Source organism: Scatophagus argus, chromosome 19 (assembly GCF_020382885.2).
Source record: "Scatophagus argus isolate fScaArg1 chromosome 19, fScaArg1.pri, whole genome shotgun sequence".
NCBI lineage: Eukaryota > Metazoa > Chordata > Actinopteri > Scatophagidae > Scatophagus > Scatophagus argus.
This window is the reverse complement of record NC_058511.1, coordinates 13,328,019-13,348,949: the sequence shown is the minus strand read 5'-3', so window position 1 is coordinate 13,348,949 and position 20,931 is coordinate 13,328,019. Positions and strand designations below refer to the sequence as shown.

The 20,931-nt window shown below is 40.3% G+C and overlaps 1 protein-coding gene across 8 annotated transcripts in view; it reads right to left on the bottom strand.

Annotated features, from left to right (window-relative positions):
* The window catches only part of LOC124050087 (MAM domain-containing glycosylphosphatidylinositol anchor protein 2-like), a 220,997-nt gene that overhangs the window by 10,015 nt on the left and 190,051 nt on the right, over positions 1–20,931 (bottom strand). For 6 of the 8 annotated variants that reach the window (XM_046372209.1, XM_046372202.1, XM_046372210.1 and 3 more), the window contains 4 exons: positions 18,350–18,527; positions 10,244–10,264; positions 7,892–8,047; positions 5,044–5,205 (listed from right to left, as the gene is read on the bottom strand). In XM_046372209.1, the coding sequence (XP_046228165.1) occupies positions 5,044–5,205; positions 7,892–8,047; positions 10,244–10,264; positions 18,350–18,527 (517 nt within the window). The remainder of the gene's footprint in view (positions 1–5,043; positions 5,206–7,891; positions 8,048–10,243; positions 10,265–18,349; positions 18,528–20,931) is intronic. The other 2 variants (XM_046372205.1, XM_046372208.1) reach the window with 1 other exon arrangement.

The following is a 20,931-nucleotide window of genomic DNA, read 5'->3' as shown; positions in this document are numbered from 1 at the left end:
CATATCAAGGTTTATTTGTATTTTTAGAGTAAGTACAGGCATTGCCAGGATAAAAAAAAAAACAGACTGGAGGTGGAAAAAAAGGTTGAGAGCTCACAAAATACATCCAGTTTATGATTGACTACAGAATGACTTATGACAGAACAATGAAATTTTAATATTCCAGAAGAACACCCACATAGAACAAAAGACGAATATCACCAGCTCCATACCTAGAAAATATGAAGTCTCTCTATCCAGATGTTTTGTCTGTTGTTTGTGTGTCATTTAAATCAAGAACTTTGCCTTAGTAAGAACTTTATGGTATCAAGCAGATTGTAGAAAAGATGACAGAAGTGTGTCCACACAAACCTTGCATCAAGTGACATCAAGACAGACTTTTGTGCTACAATATGGATGCAACCCATTAAAACGGAAAAAGAAATGGAGAACAAATCCTAAAAAAAGATCAAAAATCAAAGTCTTTTCATATCCATAAAAGACTGGACATCTAAGCTCCTTTGTTGGACTAATTCTGCTCCTATATTTGAGATACCAAACAGTGGGCCATAGAGGGACACTGCAGTGACATTGTATGTAGACTTTTAAGCTTAATATTCATCTCTGTCTCCCGCATTTCACATTTATGTATTCCTTCGCATTCAGAGCAGAGCAGAGCAGCAGCAAAGGTTAAACTCAGGTCATGTGAATTGATACATTTATTAAGTTGGGATTCGGAAAGTGATGATAAATTATTCTCTAGCTCATATTAATCCAAATGAATTATAACTAATGGGCAATGTGTGATGAGAATTTTTGATGAGTGTAAATACTTTCCCTGTGGAGAACAGTTCCTCCTAATTTATCATAGTAGTTCATAGTAGTATCATAGTTTCAAACTATTTCTGCTCAGTCCGGGTTCCTTTATCACTCGGAGAGGAAGAACTACTCGATGTCACTGTTGAAACCAACTCCACATTTGGAAATGCAACATGATAGAACCATTTCAGTTGAATTCACATATAACCCTTACAATAATGCAGAAATGGTGGTTCTTAGTGGGACAGAATGGACTATACACCAGGTCTGAATTGAAGACTCCCCTCAGTGGGACATATCGTCTGGCCCTGGGCTTTGATATAAAACTGTCAGATGACGACACTGAGTGCAACTGCTTTACTCTGCACTCCAAACACTCTGATTGTGTTGGGTTTTTTTTCTTTGCCATGCAGGAATACAGAGAGAGAGAGTGCAGTATCCTTCAGCAGGAGGCCAGCAGGAGAAGCATCCAAAGACCCAAATCAGGTTAGCATTGACACCATAGCAAAGCCCAGCAGGACCACTGCTCTGAAGTCAAGTGAATTTCCCATGTATGGAAAACAGCACCTTTTTGTTGACAAGCGTGCAACAACAGCAGTTGACTGCGACTGCAACCTCGCTGCTTTTTGAAGTATCATTGCTTCACTGGGGTGCCTCATTATTGTACAGCCCCCTTCAAATAAAAAAAAAAAAAAACCCAAGTGTGCAAGGAAATGAGGGAAGGCTGTACTGTACGTCCCTGTTCACATTCTCTCATCAACGTGGTATACACTTTCCCCAGCGACAGCACAATCTCCAGTGAGAGATGAGCTCTTGTACGGAACATGACCTGCGGTTTCATCTCCTGTTGAAGTGTTTAGGATGTAGGAGGATTCTTGCTGAGCTGGCTGGCTTACATTTTCTTTGAACTCATCGTGATGTAGGTGGTTATGTCAGTGTCATCACATCCTGAGCAAAGGCACATGCTGTATATTCATTGGAGCACCCCCCTTTTTATATATAAAAAAAGAAATACCTGTGGCAGATACTGAAATTTAAAAAGATCTGAGAAGAGAAGGATGTGAGTGTGGTGAAAAATTGAGAAATAGCTCCTGGAAATTCTTCAATTATGTAGTGAGGACAAGAGAGAGGAGGGGATTGAGGTGCAGAACCACCCTCCTTCCTAATGAAAGGATGACTCCATGGCTTCTCAGAAGGTCAGACTTAAAACAGACTTGCCTGGTGTGCTTTGCTGGAGACTTAATCCTATAAACAAATGCGACACGGGCTCCAAAGGCAAACTTTGATGTGCGCTTCAGTAATTAAGTGTGACCTTGTCTCAGGTATCCCCCCGCGAGCTAACTACGGAGGAGTTTCTTTGAGCCTGTGCCACTGTTCTCATCAGTGTGTAGGCGAAATTCCTTATCGACTGATTCTGGCCTTCAGCGCTGCTGTGTCACAACTCCGCTGTGACTCACCTCAGCAGCGCAGTCCCAAAGAGCGTCAAACTCACAGGATTTCAAGACGAAAATGTGCTGCATCTGAAGGCTTTGTGACTCACAGCTCTAAATGCTAAACAACAAAGTTCTCTGCGATATGAGGAAATATACAGTATACGTAAACATACATTATTTGGACTATCTGCCATAAACATTCACTTCTCTGGGATGGAAAATACCATAAATCAACATTCCTGAGCTCAGGGGTGAATTTTTCTTGTGGCTGGAGAGGCAGAATACTAAATGAAGCGTAGCTATGGAGGATCTGAGCTGGGTTTCAAGTCCTTGACATTTAGCCCATTCATCATAACATGCCATAGTCTGGGCATGAGCTTCACCACAGACGGGGGAGGGCAGGGTAGAGAGGGTCTGGCTGGCGATCAATTTGAGCAAATTGGAAATGTCACGGCCTACTCAACCTCGGCAGGGAGCCGGAGGAGCTCTCATCTCCCTGCTGAGCCACCCTCTGACACCTCTATCCTTAGATTCTCTCCACCTCCCTCGCCTCCACCTCTCCAGATGTTTGGTCCAGCCCCCCCACCTGGACACTTGTGCTTGGCCTTTCGACTGAGGAGAGCTGAAAAGTAGCCTGGCTAATTTTCAGACTCAGACTTTCCAGTAAGTGGGGCCTAGTTATACACATTTTCTTTGGAGATGTCTGCCACTTCAGAAATACAACAGAGGAACAAATAATTTTGTTTATACTGCTCAAACCTGTGAATGTGTATTTACAGTTCACATTTTTCAGAGACAACGTCCTGGTTACTCATAACAATCCACTCAAAGTATTCACAGTGAAATTTGTGGATTACACTGAATAGGTCAGTGGTAAAATCTGTCTCAATAAACGTGATGCTGCATAAAAAGGCTCATTCAAAGAGTAACAAAATTCCAAAACACTTATTCAGACAGTGGTTCACCTCCAGCTGAGGTATTTATGTTATTGATGCATAGAGGAGTCATTTAACAAACTTCAGAAATTAAACCAGCTGGAGTGCCAAAAGATCCGGAAAAGATAATACGGCTCATAAAAATATGTATGCCAGTGCAATAAAAAAAAAAAAATAAAATAAAGTAAAAGAGGAAAAGAGGAAGCTGAGTGAGTTGGAGTTGGAACAGCAGGTCCAGCAGAAGCTCGGAGCAGAGCAGGTGGAGGGTGGCGATGCTGCTGATACCACCATGTCTCACTAGAATACTGAGGTAAACGCTTCCAAATGCTCGCCGTAAACACAGTGCAGTTTTGAGTCTGTGGTGATTTCACAGTTTATTGAACGTTAAGTTCAAGTTTAATGTGCATAAAACTGTTTATATAGTCTCTTTGTTTGTTATTCAGTTATATTTTTTTTTGGTTCCTCTTGTCTACTATACATTTTTTGTGAAGTCGTATTCTTAGCTAACTGAATATTTCTGTGGTGCAAACTCTCTGTGTCACTGTCTGAGCGCGATGAGGTCCCACATGAGCACAAATCAGCCACAGTTATAACAATTGGCTATTTGTTGTGAGAAAATTCTGTATTTTCTATTTTGCTTTTCTCAGTAGTTTGAAGTGGGTGGGCCACATTTAAGAAGCTGTAAAAATTTCTGTATGATCCATTTGCAGCTGCCTACATGGTCAGACCCTGTTACAGACTTTGAAATAAAATATGGAAAGATTCTTTGCTATTATTGTAAATGCTTTCCACAGCACCTTGGCAATCTAACGAACTACCCTTATGCCCAAACAGCATCCATCCCTGATGAAACCAAGATGACCCTGCAGCCCCACCCAGCGGTGCCCCTCACCTGCCTTATGAACCTGTGCAGCAGCTAATGATACAGGGTGAAGCTGACACAGAGAAGTCACCACTGGAGGCCTTCAACAATGTATAAGCCTGCTGTTTTATGTGCTAGAGATCCAATCTTGTTCAGCATCCCCAAATGCACAGGCACACATGCAGCCTGCACTCAGAGGAGGAGTGCTTGTGGTTGGCTGATTGGGTCCCTGGTGAAGGAAGCCTAAGAGTCGGTTGTAAGCCACAGAGTGCTCTTTCAATCGCTCTGCCATCTTTAAAATGGGCCATACAAGGTTGTTATCTACAGTCAGAGAGAAATATAAGAGTTTGGGATTTATGCTCACACCTTTGAAGGGGTTTGTTGAAAAAAAAAAAGAAAAACAAAAAACAACAACAACAAAAAAAAACTTCTTTTGCTTGAGACATCTGAGAGTGTATGTACAAAATTTTAGCATGAACGCACAAAACTCTCCACCCAAGGGGATAGAATCTCTGGAAATTACTGAATTTTTGTGGCTTACAGGGAAAAGTGTAGCCTTTCTCCCTTCTTTGTCTGTGTGTGTCTATAGGATTGTCGTGTCGCATGTGTAGGTGGCGCACAGCAATGTCAAGAAGCTTATCTCTCGACTTCTGTTTCAGTGCCAACATGATGATGAAATGTAATTTGTTGTGGTGTTTCCTCATTGGCTGTTATTTAGTTACGCACAGATAAGAATGCATCCCCTTCACTTAGCAGTGAATCGCCAAAGAAATTTGAGTTCCACTTGAAGCTGCTTTTGCTGCTTAAGCAACCAAACGTACTGAACAGTGACAGATTCTTTCAAGAACAAGAGTAATTATTATACTCTTCATCTATTTCCATGAATTATTGAGCAATGAATATAAATTAAGAAGATCTTTCTAGCAGTGGATATATGGCAGATTAAATGCAAGAACAACAAAGGCGCTTTTTATCCAGACTGGGGACTAGGAAGCATATGAGGAATGTATCTTACCTATGTGTTTTCCATACATGTGGTAGAAGAAGCCGAAGCAGTAGGCAGGTGGGTTGGTGATACCATATGGGTTTTTAGGTGCCACGTTGAAAAACGGACTTACAAGCCGTGCTTGGTCTCCTTCCTTCCGTGGTCTCGATGTCTCAATGTACATGTAGAAACCTTAAAACACAGGAACACATTAAAACACATAAAATATACATATATGTTTATACACAAGAGGCTACTGCAAGTAATCATCATCATTTGTCAGTTTTGTAAAGAGGATTCTGGTTGTTACAGAAAATGAGCAGTCAGATGATAATGCAGTTGATGAAGAGCCAGATTATCCAAAGCACTTCATTTGAAGGTAAAAGCCGAATGTGACGGCACTCTGAATCGGTAATAATCCACCATGGAACATTAGTGTGCACACAGTAAGAGGGTAAGTTTAAAAGATGGTTTGAGTAATTGTTTTTCAGTTTGCCTTTCCTTTCTCTTCCAAATAAGTCTAGCTAACATGGGGGTTTGTTTGAAACTAAGTGTCTGACTGCTTATGTTTCTTTCCCTGTAATCACCTTCACAGATCTGTGCATTAACCTGGTGAGTACAATGTTATTATTACCTATAACACAAATGTTTGAAATTACAAAAATAATGCTGAATTTGTAATAAATAAGAATGATCTTTTATGCTAATTACCCCAGAAATACTACTTTAATACTCAAGTATGTAGTAGAGTGAATACAGTGGAGATCCTCAGGACACAAGACAAAGTCATTGCACCTCACTTCGAAACTACACAAGCAGTGAATGTTCTCTTTGAAAAATATGTGCTCCTGTCAGGCAGCGTTCAGAATCCTACAACTACTTTCTGACTGCTTACTGATAAACCAACAAATTATTTGTCACTGAAAAGAGTGGGAAACAGCAGGACTTCCTTGGTCATGCTCAGTTGCTTTTTCAGCCAATTTGTAATAGTATGATGGAAATGAAACCTTCCATATCAGAGATAAGGAGCAGGGCTTTCTACGAAGGACACTGCTTCTGTTGCTAATAGCTATAACCAGGGGCAATTCAAGATGATAACAATGGGGTTACATTTATACTACCTCAATCATGGACAGCAGTGGTCAAACAGCCTTCTGATTGTGTCTGAGCCACATAATCTGAAACCAATCTCTGCCCTGCCACAGGCACAGAGGAGGTAGCTGCTCAGCTCGAGCCAAAATCAAATGGAATATCTCCCTTAGTTGAATCTCATATCAGATAATTATACGCAAAGAGGAATGGAGCTGGTAATGAAATGCTGGACGTTTTGAAACCATTAGGTGATTAAAGCCAATGCATTATTTACTGCTTCAGCTGCTGCTGGTGCCACAGCACCATAATGGGCACTTATAGTATTTTCCACCACAGAAACCTTCCTCTGATGGGCTCCTACAAATCCAATTTTGGTCATTTTTTATTTATTAAGTTCTTGAATATGGAATACCTGCACATGTAACTAACATACTGAATACTAAATACTATGCAGATCTCTCTGGCTTAGGTTCCTAGTTAAAAGGCAGCTAAAAAGATTATCTTGAAAATAAATGATGAAAGGTGCTCATTGTTAGATTGCTGCATCCAGCGACTGCTGACACAATGATTACAACTGCAATCATTGATTATGCAGCTGACACTTGAGTCCTTCTAACTTATTTCAACATTTCAAAGAAATGGAACTTTTAGTGGGATGTTTGCATATACTGTATAAAAGGTACAACATGTTGCTAATTTTACCCGTTACCAAGTAGTTTACAATAACACGATAATCACACTGTTTGCCTGTGGATTGGGGAAATTCATGTATTCATGCATGGATTACATGAGAAATAACAGGGTGGTGACCATTTAAATGTGTGCATTCAACCAAGTTTTTTCCAATCCAATGAGCAGACGCAGTGTTTTCAGAACCACACTGACAGCTGGAAAAATAATCACTTACATCAACTTCTATATTACTACTATAACTACTATATTATATAAAATGAAACTATATATCTATTCTATATACATACATGATTCTTGTTCATGTTCAGTGTCGTGAGTTGAAGCCATAGAGAAATACTGTGAATGAAATCTAGCGCAAAGACAAACACTGTCTTTTTCTCCTCCTCATTCTGTCCGTGGTCCTGACATATTCATCACGATGGCAGTAATGTCAAAAACGACGTGCACACAAAGGAATCCACTTACTGTTGCTGTAGAATTACATGAATGGACCTACTGAAGGGCCAAAGTTTAAGTGCGGTGTGGAAACTTGCAGTGCACATACACTGAGAACAGTAAAGTAGGAGACATTTTGTGCCCAACACATTTGCAAATTCATTCATAGATTCTTGATTTTTGAACAAGGGAAAACAATGTGTAAAGCTATACCGCACAGGAGGTGTGTTCTATATTTTACAAATACTACTATCAGTACTACACTCTGATAGACGCTGTTTGGTCACCTGTCAGTACAAGTAAAAATGATTGGCCTATTTCTCTTTAACATACCTGACTGGATGTTGACAACAGAAAAAAACATACTTGGATAAACAATATGGAGGTTATATCTATGATTTAATTTTTGTATTTTTAAACAATTTTTAGCAATTTTGAAAGAAAAAAGGCTTTGAGAAAGAATGAACCTGAGGAGACTGGCAAACCTAATACCGTAAGTTATCCTGAACACCTGATAAGGTAGCAATCATAATTCAAAAAAAAGGACACCAAATTCTTGGATACCAAGTATTGCTTTTACAATGTTATGATTAGACACTGTTTGGGGGTTTTAGTAGATAAGATTTCGGTCAAGATTCAACTTTTTCAAACCACTTACCCTGTTTGGAACCACTGCGGTCACCACTGGGCCCAGTATTGGGTGTATACTTTGTATCGCGGGTAGCTGCACTGTGCCGCGTCCAATCAAAATCATCATTTTTGTCCTGGGTGAACATGCAGATGGGCTCCTCCTCAAAGCTGCAGTGGAACTCTCCTGGTGGGTAACAGAGCAGTACCAGGCTCTTACATTCACATCATTACAGTAGAGAGAGAAGTTACACACTGCCTTGAAGATACAGTATGTGTGCTGTGCATCTGTCTCTGGGGGGGCAGACTACAACAAAGTCCTAATTACACCGTACAAACTGGTGAAAAGAATTTCTAAATTAAGATGTGACCTCTCGCTGACTGTCAGCGAGTGTGTTTATTTCCTGAGAAAGATATGCAGTTTGGCTCGGTACAGAAAGGGAGACTCTGCAGAGCGAGTGCTGCACCCTGACAATGCCCAATGGCAGTGTGTGTGTGTGTGTGTGTGTGTGTGTGTATTAGAGCTGGTTATTAGAAGCTATACCATGACAACCCACTACTGAGGCATGAGGCATGGTGGATTGTAAACACAGTAAACACACCCACACACACTACTTTAGCAAGCAACCCTAAGTGAGTAGAAACACTAAATTGTGATTTTTCTTTAAAAGTATTTATGGTTTTCTATATAGCAGGTGTGCTACTACTACTACATAAAAGCTGCTAATGATTTTGAGTAAATCTCTATTTTATGATTGAAAGTAAAAATGAGTTCAGTATCCTCGTCTCACTACTAGGACGCTGCGTAATCACACTCAAAAATGGACACCACCTCGCTCCTCCTCTATCACTCTCCATCTTCTCTATAGTGGGTGTGCAGGTGGAGATATTAGGTACTCCACCATTCCCTTCTGTGCTCTCCCTCGCTCTCCTTCCTCCACTGATGCTCCCCACGCACCTTTGACTGCAATTTTCAAACTACTGGAGTGTGCAGGGAGGGAATGAAACTGTAGGTTTTGTCACCCTTCAAGAAAAAAAATAAATAAATGTAATTGTAGGCCTGGCCTGAGGTTATGTGTCACATGTAAGGGAGAGTTCAACATTGAACATACTAATGATTAGTTGGAAATCACGAGTTTGTTTGGGGGTGACTGACCCACTCAGTTTAATTAAGGGGCAGCAGCAGGATCAGCAGTGTCAAAACCTCCACTTTATCCTTGTAACAAACAAACAAAAACTCTTAACCAGAGGACACAGTGGTGCTGAGAAGCGTCCACAAAGAGATAGTGAAAAAGGAACATTTAGATTCAGGAAGCAGGCATGTGTTCTGATAAATATTCATTGATTTATTAAAACATGGCTGGGAGCAGTTTGGAGTGGTGACCTTGAGTGGAGCAGAATCTGCACCTTTTACTCAGGTAATGGAGGCAACATAGACTGAGGTAGAGTGTGTGTGGATGCACAGAGGGGAGGAAGAGGGCAGCGATGCTGTGAAAGAGATAGAAAGTGAGAGCAGGAGAGAAAGAAGTGATGGAGTGGGAGAGTGGAGGAAGGGGCCAGGTTGCAGGCACTCTTGACTCTTCTCCTCGCAGGCATGCAGATTTAAATGGAGGTCTAGCTCCCGGCGCTAGACACTAACGCCCCCAACTACTGGGAGCTAAACTAAATGTTTTTTGCCTTCTGCGCCTAGCAGAGATAGGAGGATTTGGAGGAGAGGCAGAGTAAGAGAAGGCGTGCAGGTAAGGTAGTTTCCTTCCGGGATTTGGATAATGATGTTGGTGATTAGGATGTTTGTTATTATGTTGGCAATGTTTGTGCAAACACCCACCAAAATATATACCTATATAAATAAATAAACCACAAGACACAACAGTGCACTGCAGCACAGCAAACAATGATTAAGTGTGGATTCTCAAGGCGTGCATAATGTGAATTTGTAAAGTTTCAACAATGAAATGCGTCATAAATGGGACTAAACATTAAAGAATATAGACATACTGCAGAAATACATGCATAAGTAATGCTCACAAAGCACAGTGTGCAAATGTACTCATACACACGCGCGCACACACACACACACACACAAAACCTCATGCAAATACCCTCCATCATGTTCTGCAGAGATTTCAAACTCTCAACATGTCAAACAGCCAGATGTAGGTTTACTCAGAATTCCTGAAGGAAAGTCTTATTTATCATACTTCATTTAGTTCTACTTAAGAACACTTAGAAGGATTTACCAGTGCAGCGTGACATGTTGAGAGCCAGATCTCGACGGGATGTGCAGTTACTTTGAGTCGCCCCACTGTTCTCACAGAGTGTGTCACGACAGAATGAGCTCACTCTCAGGCGAGACATGCTAAGTGAGGTGCACATTACTTACTCAGGTGAGGGTTGATGGGAGCTGTGAAAGAGAAAGGCCAGGGAGAGTCATTAGTACAGCATATCTTAGCTGTCGGTCAATACGTGAAGTACTTATTAAAAGCAAATGTGCACAGAGGCACACACAGCTGTAGAAGTGCACTGTGTGGTGCTTAAACTATCGATAGAATCATTTGTTGATAAAATGTTTTGTGTGTTCTACTACAGGTCACACAGAACACAGCAGAGGCATGCACACAGTAGCTGTGGCTATTAACCTTTCATCCTGCTGGCATCATGATTCGGCACAGAGCTAATAAAAATCTACATGTATAAAACTTACAGACTTTGCTCAGTGTTCTGCTGTCACAAAATGAAATGAAAGAGGCCCATGGGAAGGTTGAAAATATTGTCCTGTGATATTAAAACACTGAAAGCATATTAGAACAAGCACGCTCCATCTTCGTCAAGCTATATTGCTTTCACAGTGCACAAACAAAAAGCAAACACAGAACTAAAGAGGGAGCGATCCACTGGCACACATGCAATGCAATGATTATTGAGAGGACAAAAGAAGAGAGATGTTCAGGTTTTAAGGTGGAAAGGTGACAGCCGTCGCTCTCTGCCTGTTATCAAATGTAAAAGACAGAGGGATTAGGAAGACCAGCCTGACCACGTTAATAAGCTTACAGCAAAACTGCTTATCATTATTCCCATTTACCTCCATTGCTGATGTTCTTGCTCAAGGTGACTTCCATTCAGAGCACTAAGCGTATTTCATACTTCTATTCAGAAGCCAATAAATCATAAAAATGAGTAATAATCACAAGTGGTTGTCTGCTAATCGTTCGTCTGTAACATCCTTATTTCTTCTGTGTTTTCATCACCACCATAAAGGGACCTTTTAGATCAAACACTAACAATTTGAGTCCAGTGAAATACATGCAAAATCTCTTTTGCATTCTGTCCACCTGAGTGTGGTTCAATGCTTCCCTCATTGATAATTTAAGAGGCTACTGCCGCAGCAAACACAGAAAGGTCAAGGGTATCACACGGAGTTGCAACGAACCAGTTAGTCGGCACTTCACTTTTTTCAGAGTAAATACCATTTAACCTGTCAAGAAGATTCATGGCTATTTTCATGATCGATTGCTGACCGGGTGAATAGATGCGATATATCAGCTTTACCGCAAAACTATGTTGCTGTGTGATTTATGAAACCTTGTTGTTCATGGGGGGAATTGATTTTAATCCAGCCAATTAAAGTGAGTAATAACAAATCATTCCTACAAAGGAAAAACATGCACTGAAGAGTGGGAAAGTACTGCAGGGCTATTGGAAATGGTCTTTTTAAAAGCAGGAATGCAAGCAGTGATTTCTGTTTATTGCCGTGTGGTTCATGAAAATGCATGTCTACAGTTTCACTTGCAGTGTGAAGAAAAGAGCAGTAAGCACCAAGACACGCACACAACACACACACACACACACACACGTAACAACAAAGACAACAAACCATTGCATTTCTGATTAAATCAGAAAGAACACGCCACGCTCCAGTTGAAAACTCACCATGAGGGGGAGCACTAGCGTGGAAAAACAGGCTGCACACACTCAGTGTATAAAAGCTTTAATAATCTTTTATGTTACAGACTTGATAACTTAGAGCTGAATCTAGACTGGACTGCACGGAGCCAAGCTGCTGCAGTGAAAGACTCTGCAGAGAGGCAGGAAATCATCCAGGCTGTTGCAGAGAAAATGTTTTAAATGACAACTTACAGCCTCAGGCCTGTGAAACGGATGCTGAGTTTCCTGACAAAATTCTATTCTTTCAACTCCTCTCCTGCTCCCCAGTTCTTTTTCTCTCTCAACCTCCCATTTCCTGTAACTCTCTTCCTGCTGCCCCCTGTTTTCCAAGACCATGGTTATGAAAATATGTTTCGTTGTCAGTTTTTTTATTTTACCTGCAGCTTCCCCAGGCTGACTCACCGTGCCTTAGTCCCGATGAATGTGTCTGCTCAAGCAATGTCTGCCCCCACTGAGGAAATCAAGCTGAGCACAGAGCAGGCCCACAGGCTACTTTACTACTGTTGTGCGTGCACTTACTCCAAAACACACACACACATACACGCACGCACAGATTATTTAACTTCCAATTTAGATGACTGTATTGCATATGGGCAAAAGAAACAAGACATGAAATCTATTGTTGACTCAACCATTTAAAATAAAACATTCTCTTCACAAAGTTTACATCCTTGTCTTTAAATACTTTCATAACTTATGAAAACATGAGTGAGCACTTTTCTTAAACTTCATGTTCAATCATAGGTGTGAAAAGCCCCTTCAGCAAGCTGCAAAGGCTTTAAAAATACCTCTTATTTCTTCCTTTATGCTGCAGCACTCTGCTTTCCCCTCCAGGTAAGAAAGCCTCACGTAATGATCAACGATGAGATGTTATTTCAGTATTTCTCAAGATAAACAGTCCAAGTTAATGTTGTTAAGTTTGGTGAGTTTTCACTGCAGCTCCTCTGTTAGGACAGGTCATGTCCTTACCCCTTGTACTGGGTGCATGTCTGACTCCTAGTTTCTGCTTTTCCAGCTGAGAGGACAAAACAAACTGCTGCTTGATGCATGAGTGCTTTCCATCCAAATTGCCTAATTTTGATTGAAACACAAAGTGAGCTCATTGACCGCCAAAGGACAGTGGTCCGCAGAGGCTGTTCCATATACAAACACTGACTTCATCTTGGCAGGATTCCCTGCCCACTGGCTTGCGGCTGTATTACAAAGCAGCAGACAATTCCATGGCTGCAGCCAAGTGTCCTCACAGACAACAGCAGCCCAGCTTCTTTCTTTTTTTTTTACTGACCTCATATCATCCATGCTGTCCAAGATTCTCATCTATCATGTTTAGGGGGCCTGGGGGAGGTGCCATGATGTTCTGAGAAAGCCCTGTCATGGCTTCACAGCTCCAACCATCAGTTGGAATAATATCAGTGTGGGCAAATGTAATTCGGCAATCTTCCCCTTATGTCTCCCTGACAAAAATAACATGACATTATTGTGTCCTTCAATCAAATCTTTGCTGCCAAACAGAGGATGTAATGGTTCTGCTCTGGTCCTGCAGTATATGCATTACAGACCCATGGACACAGCCAACTTATGTCCAACAACCTCCGGTGTGTTATCCTGCACTCGCGTCAGTGTGTGTATAACATATTCCAATCCTGACTCCTAGAAATTAAGTTTACACACAACTAATTTGCAACAGCAAATATGTTTATAAGGGACATATAACCCCAGATAACTTCTATTTCACTGAATCAAACATGTCATTTATGTGGCCACTGGATTTGCAACAAGGTGACTTGGCTGCACATTTGCTAATCAATTCCTCAGTGGACTTAGTTTGGCTGTGGCTTAAACGGTAAGCAGAGGATTAAGACATAAAATGACTGGGCTAAAAAGTGATTTCTTTCTTTCTGAGAGTTTGATGAGAAGACTGATGCCACTAGAGCCAACAGCTGGTTAACTTAGCTTTGCACAAACACTGGAAACAGGGGGAAGGAGGTAGTCTAGGCCACCAGTGACTCGGGAAAGACAGGAGGCTAGCTCTTTCCTCTTTTGTATTAGGCTGAGCTACTGGGCAGTCTTACCTTTACTGGACAGAAAAGAAAGTAGCATAATTCCTCTCATCTAACTTTCTGTCTGAGAGCGAATAGGTGTATTTCCCAAAATGTTGATCTATCCCTTTGAATGAAAATAATCTTGAAGACAGTATGCCAAAGAATACAATGAAAAGATAATAGCTAGTCAATCTTTCAGAGACCACTATGTCATGAAAACTGGTACTGTATTGATGATCACGCAATTACTACTTACTACTAAATTATATATATTAGATATTTGTCAGTATTTTATCATATTGCCATGAATATCCTTATAGTACAAATACCCTGATAATCACCAGGTACCAGGGTACCAGAAACCCTGGTAAATCTTGCAAGCTTGAAGCCCAAGACCAAAAACAATATAAAAATAATAAAATAGGATACTTTCAAAAAGTCTATTTCACTGAGTTCTCAGATAAACAGAGAGTAAAGACCAGGATTGAACAAAATCTTAGACTGGGATTACACTGACCCACCACTGTCCGAATGATACCCCTTCAACAACTCATCTATAGGAGCAGAAAAGAAGGTTTAAAGAAGATTTATAGGGGGTTGACTTTAGGACAGGCATCTTACTGTTTATTTCACTATGAGCTGCATAAAAATGGAAAATTAAGAAATGGCAGCACTGTGAGGACTGACAGGAGGTTTAAACATTAAATCCTTGGTCTTGGAGGAAACCAGAGAGAGAGTGAGTGAGAGAGAGAGAGGGGAGCGTTATGAGAAACATCAAACAGATGCAGACTTTGTCACTGCAGCAAATTTTGAAAGAGTGTCTTTGGAGCTTGGTGACACAACCATCCTTCATCCTACAGCTGGGGAAACTATAACCGCTTTTGTGTTTTCTTGCCAACTCACAGAAAGCTGCTACCATTGACTTCATGTGCATCAGAATGAGTGCTTGGCCTACTGGGCAATGCTCATACTTATATTTCTGAGGCCTGATGTTAAAACTTCAGACCAGGGCAGCAATGTTTATTCTAATGGTGAGCAAACAAGCTAACAGTCATATTTCCTTGGTCAGTTGTCCACATGTGTGTGTGCGTTCACATTCTTGGTCACTTATACGTGTTTTTGATTGCTGAAGGAAACCAAGCAAGCACAGGGTAAACAGGCTAACTCCACACTGTAAGCAGGAGAGGTGTTTGTCACTTTTTGAGATGTTCTGTTTGATTTGATTTAACACTGAAGATTCAATGGTTTTTACATGCTCATACAATAGAAAAGCTAGTGTGCAATAAAGAATAATTTAAAAAAAAAATCATTACTATATATGCTAGTTGTACTCAGAGCAGTACAGTTTTTTTGTATATTTGAACATGGTAATATCATACAAAATCTCACACAAGCCGTTGTCTTTGTAGTCAAAATCTTAAAATGCCAGCTGGGTCACTCCCATTTCCTTTGTGCATTGCATTGTGGGAGAATTAGAACTGACACCAACCATTTTGAGTATACAAATTTTGTCACTGTTCAAATGTCATGCTGTCAAAGTATGTAGTATGTGTATGGATATATGGGGCACAGCTATAGAAGCTCACAGCTCACAGCTGCTTCAGAGCGAAAGCAGTGCATTCCTGAACTAATTAATTTTATCAGCAACTGGACCAAAAAAGAGAAAAAGAATGAGAAAGAAAAGAGAAGAAGATCAGGCCCAATAATCAGCCAAGCCAAAAATCTCTCTAGCCCTATTATACACTTAGCTAAGCTTAGCTGAGGTGTTTAATGCCATACCGACACAGTGACAGGGGCTATGATCACACTGTATCAAAAGCATAGTTGTGTTAACAGTCAGTGATCAGAAGATGTTAGTTTGGCAATGGAAAATCCCATTATGTTGTTATATAGACACTCCGATTTGATTTAGAAGAGAAAAATGTGAACACTGAAATAATGATGAAGTTTACCTACACTGGCTTTTGCCTCTGCAAATGTCTGCACTATGCTTTGCACTCTATCGCTACCGAATCTTGTCATCTGAAGAAACTACTACTTTAAACAGCAGAGCCTTTTCCACTAAATTTAGCTGCGTAATCGTTGTCTATAAATTATCAGTTCTTTGACATAAGCATCTGACTAAAATAAAAGCGCTAAATATGGGTGGCTCAGTAAAAAAATCAAAACAAAATAACTGTCTCTCCTCCACGTCCAAATACAAAAATAACTGAGTTTCTCTCTGTCTTCCAAGAAAATATTACATTATATTATTATATTATAGACAGAATAAGGTCTGAATATAAACTGATCATTTATAATCACAAATACTAATTTAAAACATAACACAAATGAATTTCAGTGATAAAATCATTGTGCTGCAACTTGTACAGAGACAGGCAACAGGTCCTTGGGTGAAAGGGAAGCGATAACGGAGATGATGTCAGTCAGGCACCTGACGGGACAGAGTGGGTTGTGCTCAGTCCTACATTAGGCTGCTATAGCGACGCTATGCTGTGCGTGGGAGAGCAGAGCAGCTCTAGAGTGATAATTAGTCCAGTTTCTTCTTGGGCAGCCAATTCACATATCAGCAAACACCCCCCCTCCCCTCCTCCTCCTTTAAGTTTGTTCCTTGGTTTCTTCATTTTTTTCTCCTCACTCCTGACCTCACTGCACCCATCTCTCATTCTGCGTCTCTCTCTCTGTCTTATTTAGTCTCAGTTCTCTTCAGTTCATTTTGATTGGATTAAATAAATTCATTTCAGCCAAATTCAATTCAAGGTCTGGGGGAGACCACACAATATCACACACTACTAAAAAACTAACAGCAGAGAAAGTTTAAGCATCTCTCTCTCTCCCTCTTCCTTTCTTTCCCAATTCTCTTTTCAACAGCCATGATGAGCTGCAGTGACTTGAATAATTCACAACTGCAGCAGCTCCACTCAGGAAGACCTCAGCAGTCAGTGAGAGACAGAAAACAGTCAGCAGTTTGTTTCTGAAAATGCACTTCGCAAGTACCTGGGCATCTGTTCACTGGCACTGCTGGGCCAACTGTGAATACTAATGTAGCTTTTGTATTTCAGCCAGTCTGCCACCCCACAGGCTGAAGAATGTACCTTTATTTGCAAGCTGCTATTTCAATCTGTAGAGAAATACTTTGTGTTTTGATGTTTATTTTCTCACTGGTCTGACCAGACTGGCGTGCAATACAGTAGCATACATTTCATCTTCACGCCGTCTTTCAGGCTACTTTTTTGTTACTTTAGCAATGATTCAAAACCTCCAACCAAATTAAATGCATACTGTAAGTAGTGTGGGATGATGGGAGTTGTTGTCTTCACTGTATAAGAACCCACTGCTGATGAAAATCTTACTCAGACAGAAATGTTCACGGATTATGTAATGTAAAATTTTATTTACGTTACGTTTAGTCACGTTTGTGAACTTCCTAGCACACTCACTTGGTAGCAGGCAATCAATGTTACCCTCAATAAAATCACAGATTTTGCTGAGTTTTAACTTTGTTGGAAACATTTTGGACAATGTAAGTACACAGTTCAACAAAATACATAAAAAGGTCTATTTGGTTTAGACACTTTAAGGTGGAAATGTTTCTTATTATCTCTCTGAACAAAATGACAGCAGTAAACATGTTACTGTCCTCTCTGGTTCTCAGGAAAGACACAGTGAGTTTTTATTTTGTTAGAGAGGCCATGTGGGGTTTGTCAAAGCTGTGGACCTTTCAAAATATTTGTAATATAAAATTGAAAAAGCTATTTGTTATATGAAAAACATCCCAGGAGGCAAATCACAACCTCTGGCAAAAAGATGAAAAGGAATCACAGACAAGAAAACTGAGGGAAACTGAGTAAAGCAAAACATGATTCATCTTTGACAAGCTCTTTATGGCCTTGTGACCCAAACTACATTTTGGTCATCTGATGCTTTGATGTCATGATGATCTCTCATGCACAGAAACAAGTCAGTTTTTGCCCCAGTCCAGTACAGACCCAACTCAAGCAATAAAGGTCACAAGGAGGAGACCACTAGTCAGTTGATCTGCATTCTGTCAAATTGGCAAAAATGCAAAGTGAGTTGATTTCAAGTTGTCTTCCAAAGACTGGATGTGTTGAGATACAGTTCAAATTATTTCAACAAATTTGCTCTTTACTGGCCTTTCCTCATACATATCTTAAATAGCACATCATCATCATCATGATGATCGTAACGATTAGTGATACCAGAGTGAATTTTTAGTGTTGATGAATATGTGTCATGGTGCAGCAGCACAGATTCTAGCTGGAGTTATTTTAAGAGTATTTCTGAGTTATCTGAAGTATAATGTTACCAGCTGTAGCTGCATTCTTCCATGTGTGGAAGTTAATCAGGTTCTCTGGTGTTTCCCTTGTAAGTTGGGGTTTCTCTATATGTTCCAAACATGGAAAACTGAAAATACTGCAGGATGAGAAGACTGATCACTGTCCTCCAAAAAGACATTTCTAGTGTTCATATACTGCACTCACCGCTGTAAGTGACAATCCGGATGGTGGAGTCACCCTCTCCAAAACGTGTGATGGGGGTAAGGCGCACCTCATAGGATTCAGGCTTTATGAGCTCAGTCAGATTGTGTGTCATGAGCTCTCCTTTGTTGATTGTTCCGTCCACGGGGATCTCCTGCTCCCACCAGCGATGCAACCCCATCTGGATTGAAGGAGAAACCACAAGAGGTTCAGATTATTGAAAGTCACAAGACACCCAGAAGTTCTGCTTTTGCACCTACATGCACAAACACACAGACGTTTTATACATAATTTAAATCATCTGAAACATGCATCAGAATTTGCTACTTAAGAAGCTGTCGGCAATGGATTTCCATAAAATTGAAATTCATCTTTTACAAAAAGGCTTCAGAAAGTTCAGGTTTAAGGTTGGCCTATAGCCTATAAGTCAACCTGAAGATATGAATGGCTTATTGGTTTCTCACTGAGAACACACTGACAACAATCTCAAAGAACTCAGGAAGATCTAGAATTAACTTGACAATTGACAATAAGTTGACAATAAGTTGTCTATTTTATTTGGATTAAATCCTAGCTATGAAAGCTAGGAAGCCTTTCTTAGATACATGTAACAGAATTTACGTTTTGGTTAGAAAAGCTAATGTAAGAAAATCTGATGCTATTGACTAATCCTCTTATTTTCAGTTGCTCTGATGAGTCACTTTGCTCATAGTTTGAAGGTCTGAGAAAAACGTCACAAATTAACTTAAGATCTTGAAGTTAGGGTTTGGATCCTTCTACAGAGTCAGATATTTCACTCAGAAGTTGGTGCAGACCAAAAACAGAGCAAAAAGGAGAGTGAATATTTGACTCACATTGGCCAGGTGGCCACAAACCTGCAGGATGTCACCTAGTCAGCTGAGCTCCTGCAGCTTTGTTAGCATTAAATCAAGGGACAAACTTCAATCAGATTCAGATTTGGTCTTCAACTGCAGCACATTAATGAAAAATCATCAATAGAAATACTAAATATCGCATGAAAACATGGAGAACATTCGATCTGACATTAGATCATACCATTCGAAACTGTTGGGATTCTTTAAATTTTCATTGCATCCTTTACATTTTTGTAGTTGTCTGCGATTTAATCTAATTCATCCCAAATACACTCAATTAAAGTACACATAACACAAAGCACTACCGATTTTGTTCTAATATCACCACAAGAGGAGAGCACATGTACCATGCAAAGAGTGTTCCCTGGGATAAACTGGGTGCTTGACCACAGAAAATATGCTTTCCCTTCCCCACCACTGTGGAATGCACCGTCTCATCTTCCAGTTAACCTTGTTTATGGGCATTTGGACGATCCGTCGACATGAAATGTTACACAACAAAAATATATTTTTTTTCCCTGTAAGCTGTTGACAGCTAGCTACTAATTAGCCACATTTACTTTCAAAGCAGCCCAGTGCCTCTGAATTCAAAGACTGCTATTACCAAGCAGCAGATATATTCTTATATTTGCTGAAAGGAAAATTCCTGATTCATTTTCCCATTACAGATATGCCTCAGTCTGCATTACCGCCCTTGCAATACAGTCGTTTTGCAAGTAACCTTGGTGCCCTGTATACGACTGTCTTCAAGTTTTTCTTTAATCAAGCTCTACAATGGTTTGCTATCCCTTGCTACAGGGACTTTAAACTGACAGGAATTTTATCTCGTCTTTGCACAATGCAGGCCACACGAGCGAAACTGTCTTTAAGTGACTAAGCTCAGGTATCACACAAAAATTAGTTCAAGCTTTTTCATGTCTTGTAATACAATACAGCCTGTCTGAAATTCAAAGAAACAAAACGAGGGCTTGTTGCTGCATTTGCTGGGGGCAAAGAGAAGAGAAGTAGGGTACATTTTATCCTTGAGAATCAGTTTAAGGGGAAGAGCTGCACAAAGACAAGTTACAGCTTCTGCATCACAATTAGTGACTTTACATGCCCTTCTCAGTCAAAGGAGAAGAGAAAGTGTATTACTAGCAGGAGACATAGAGACAGAGTGAATGAAGGTGTGATAGCAGTGAAGCAGAGTCAGAGTGTGTGTGTGTGTGTGTGCGCATGAACAATACCAATTAAGTAATTACTTAGAGCCTGGATGATCCACAATTATGGGGTGCAAGTTTTCATCACCATTAGTTTGCAAGTAAATAGAGTGTTTTGTCTGCCACTGGTAATTGCAGATGGAACACTTGTCCCTACCTATCCTTCGAACATTTTCACTATCCTCTAAAGTACAAAAGGCATGGCAGCTAATTGCCATAAATTACACAGTATTGGTCCGTAAGTATATGTATGTGTGTTTCAACACTCTAAAAAGAGGATGTATCATTTTAAGCGCATTCGATATTTTCAGTAAAAACCTTTCTATGCACACAATGTTTTCAACCAGAGACACGTAGATGTATTAAAAATGGCACATTGTGTTTGTGCTTATCTGGCAGTTGGGTCAATGTCTGTGGGTTGACGGTGAGGGGCTCTGTGTCAGGAGCAAGATGTTGCAAGAGCAGTTGCAAGATTCAGAAATTATTCATACACATGACAAACTAATGAAAT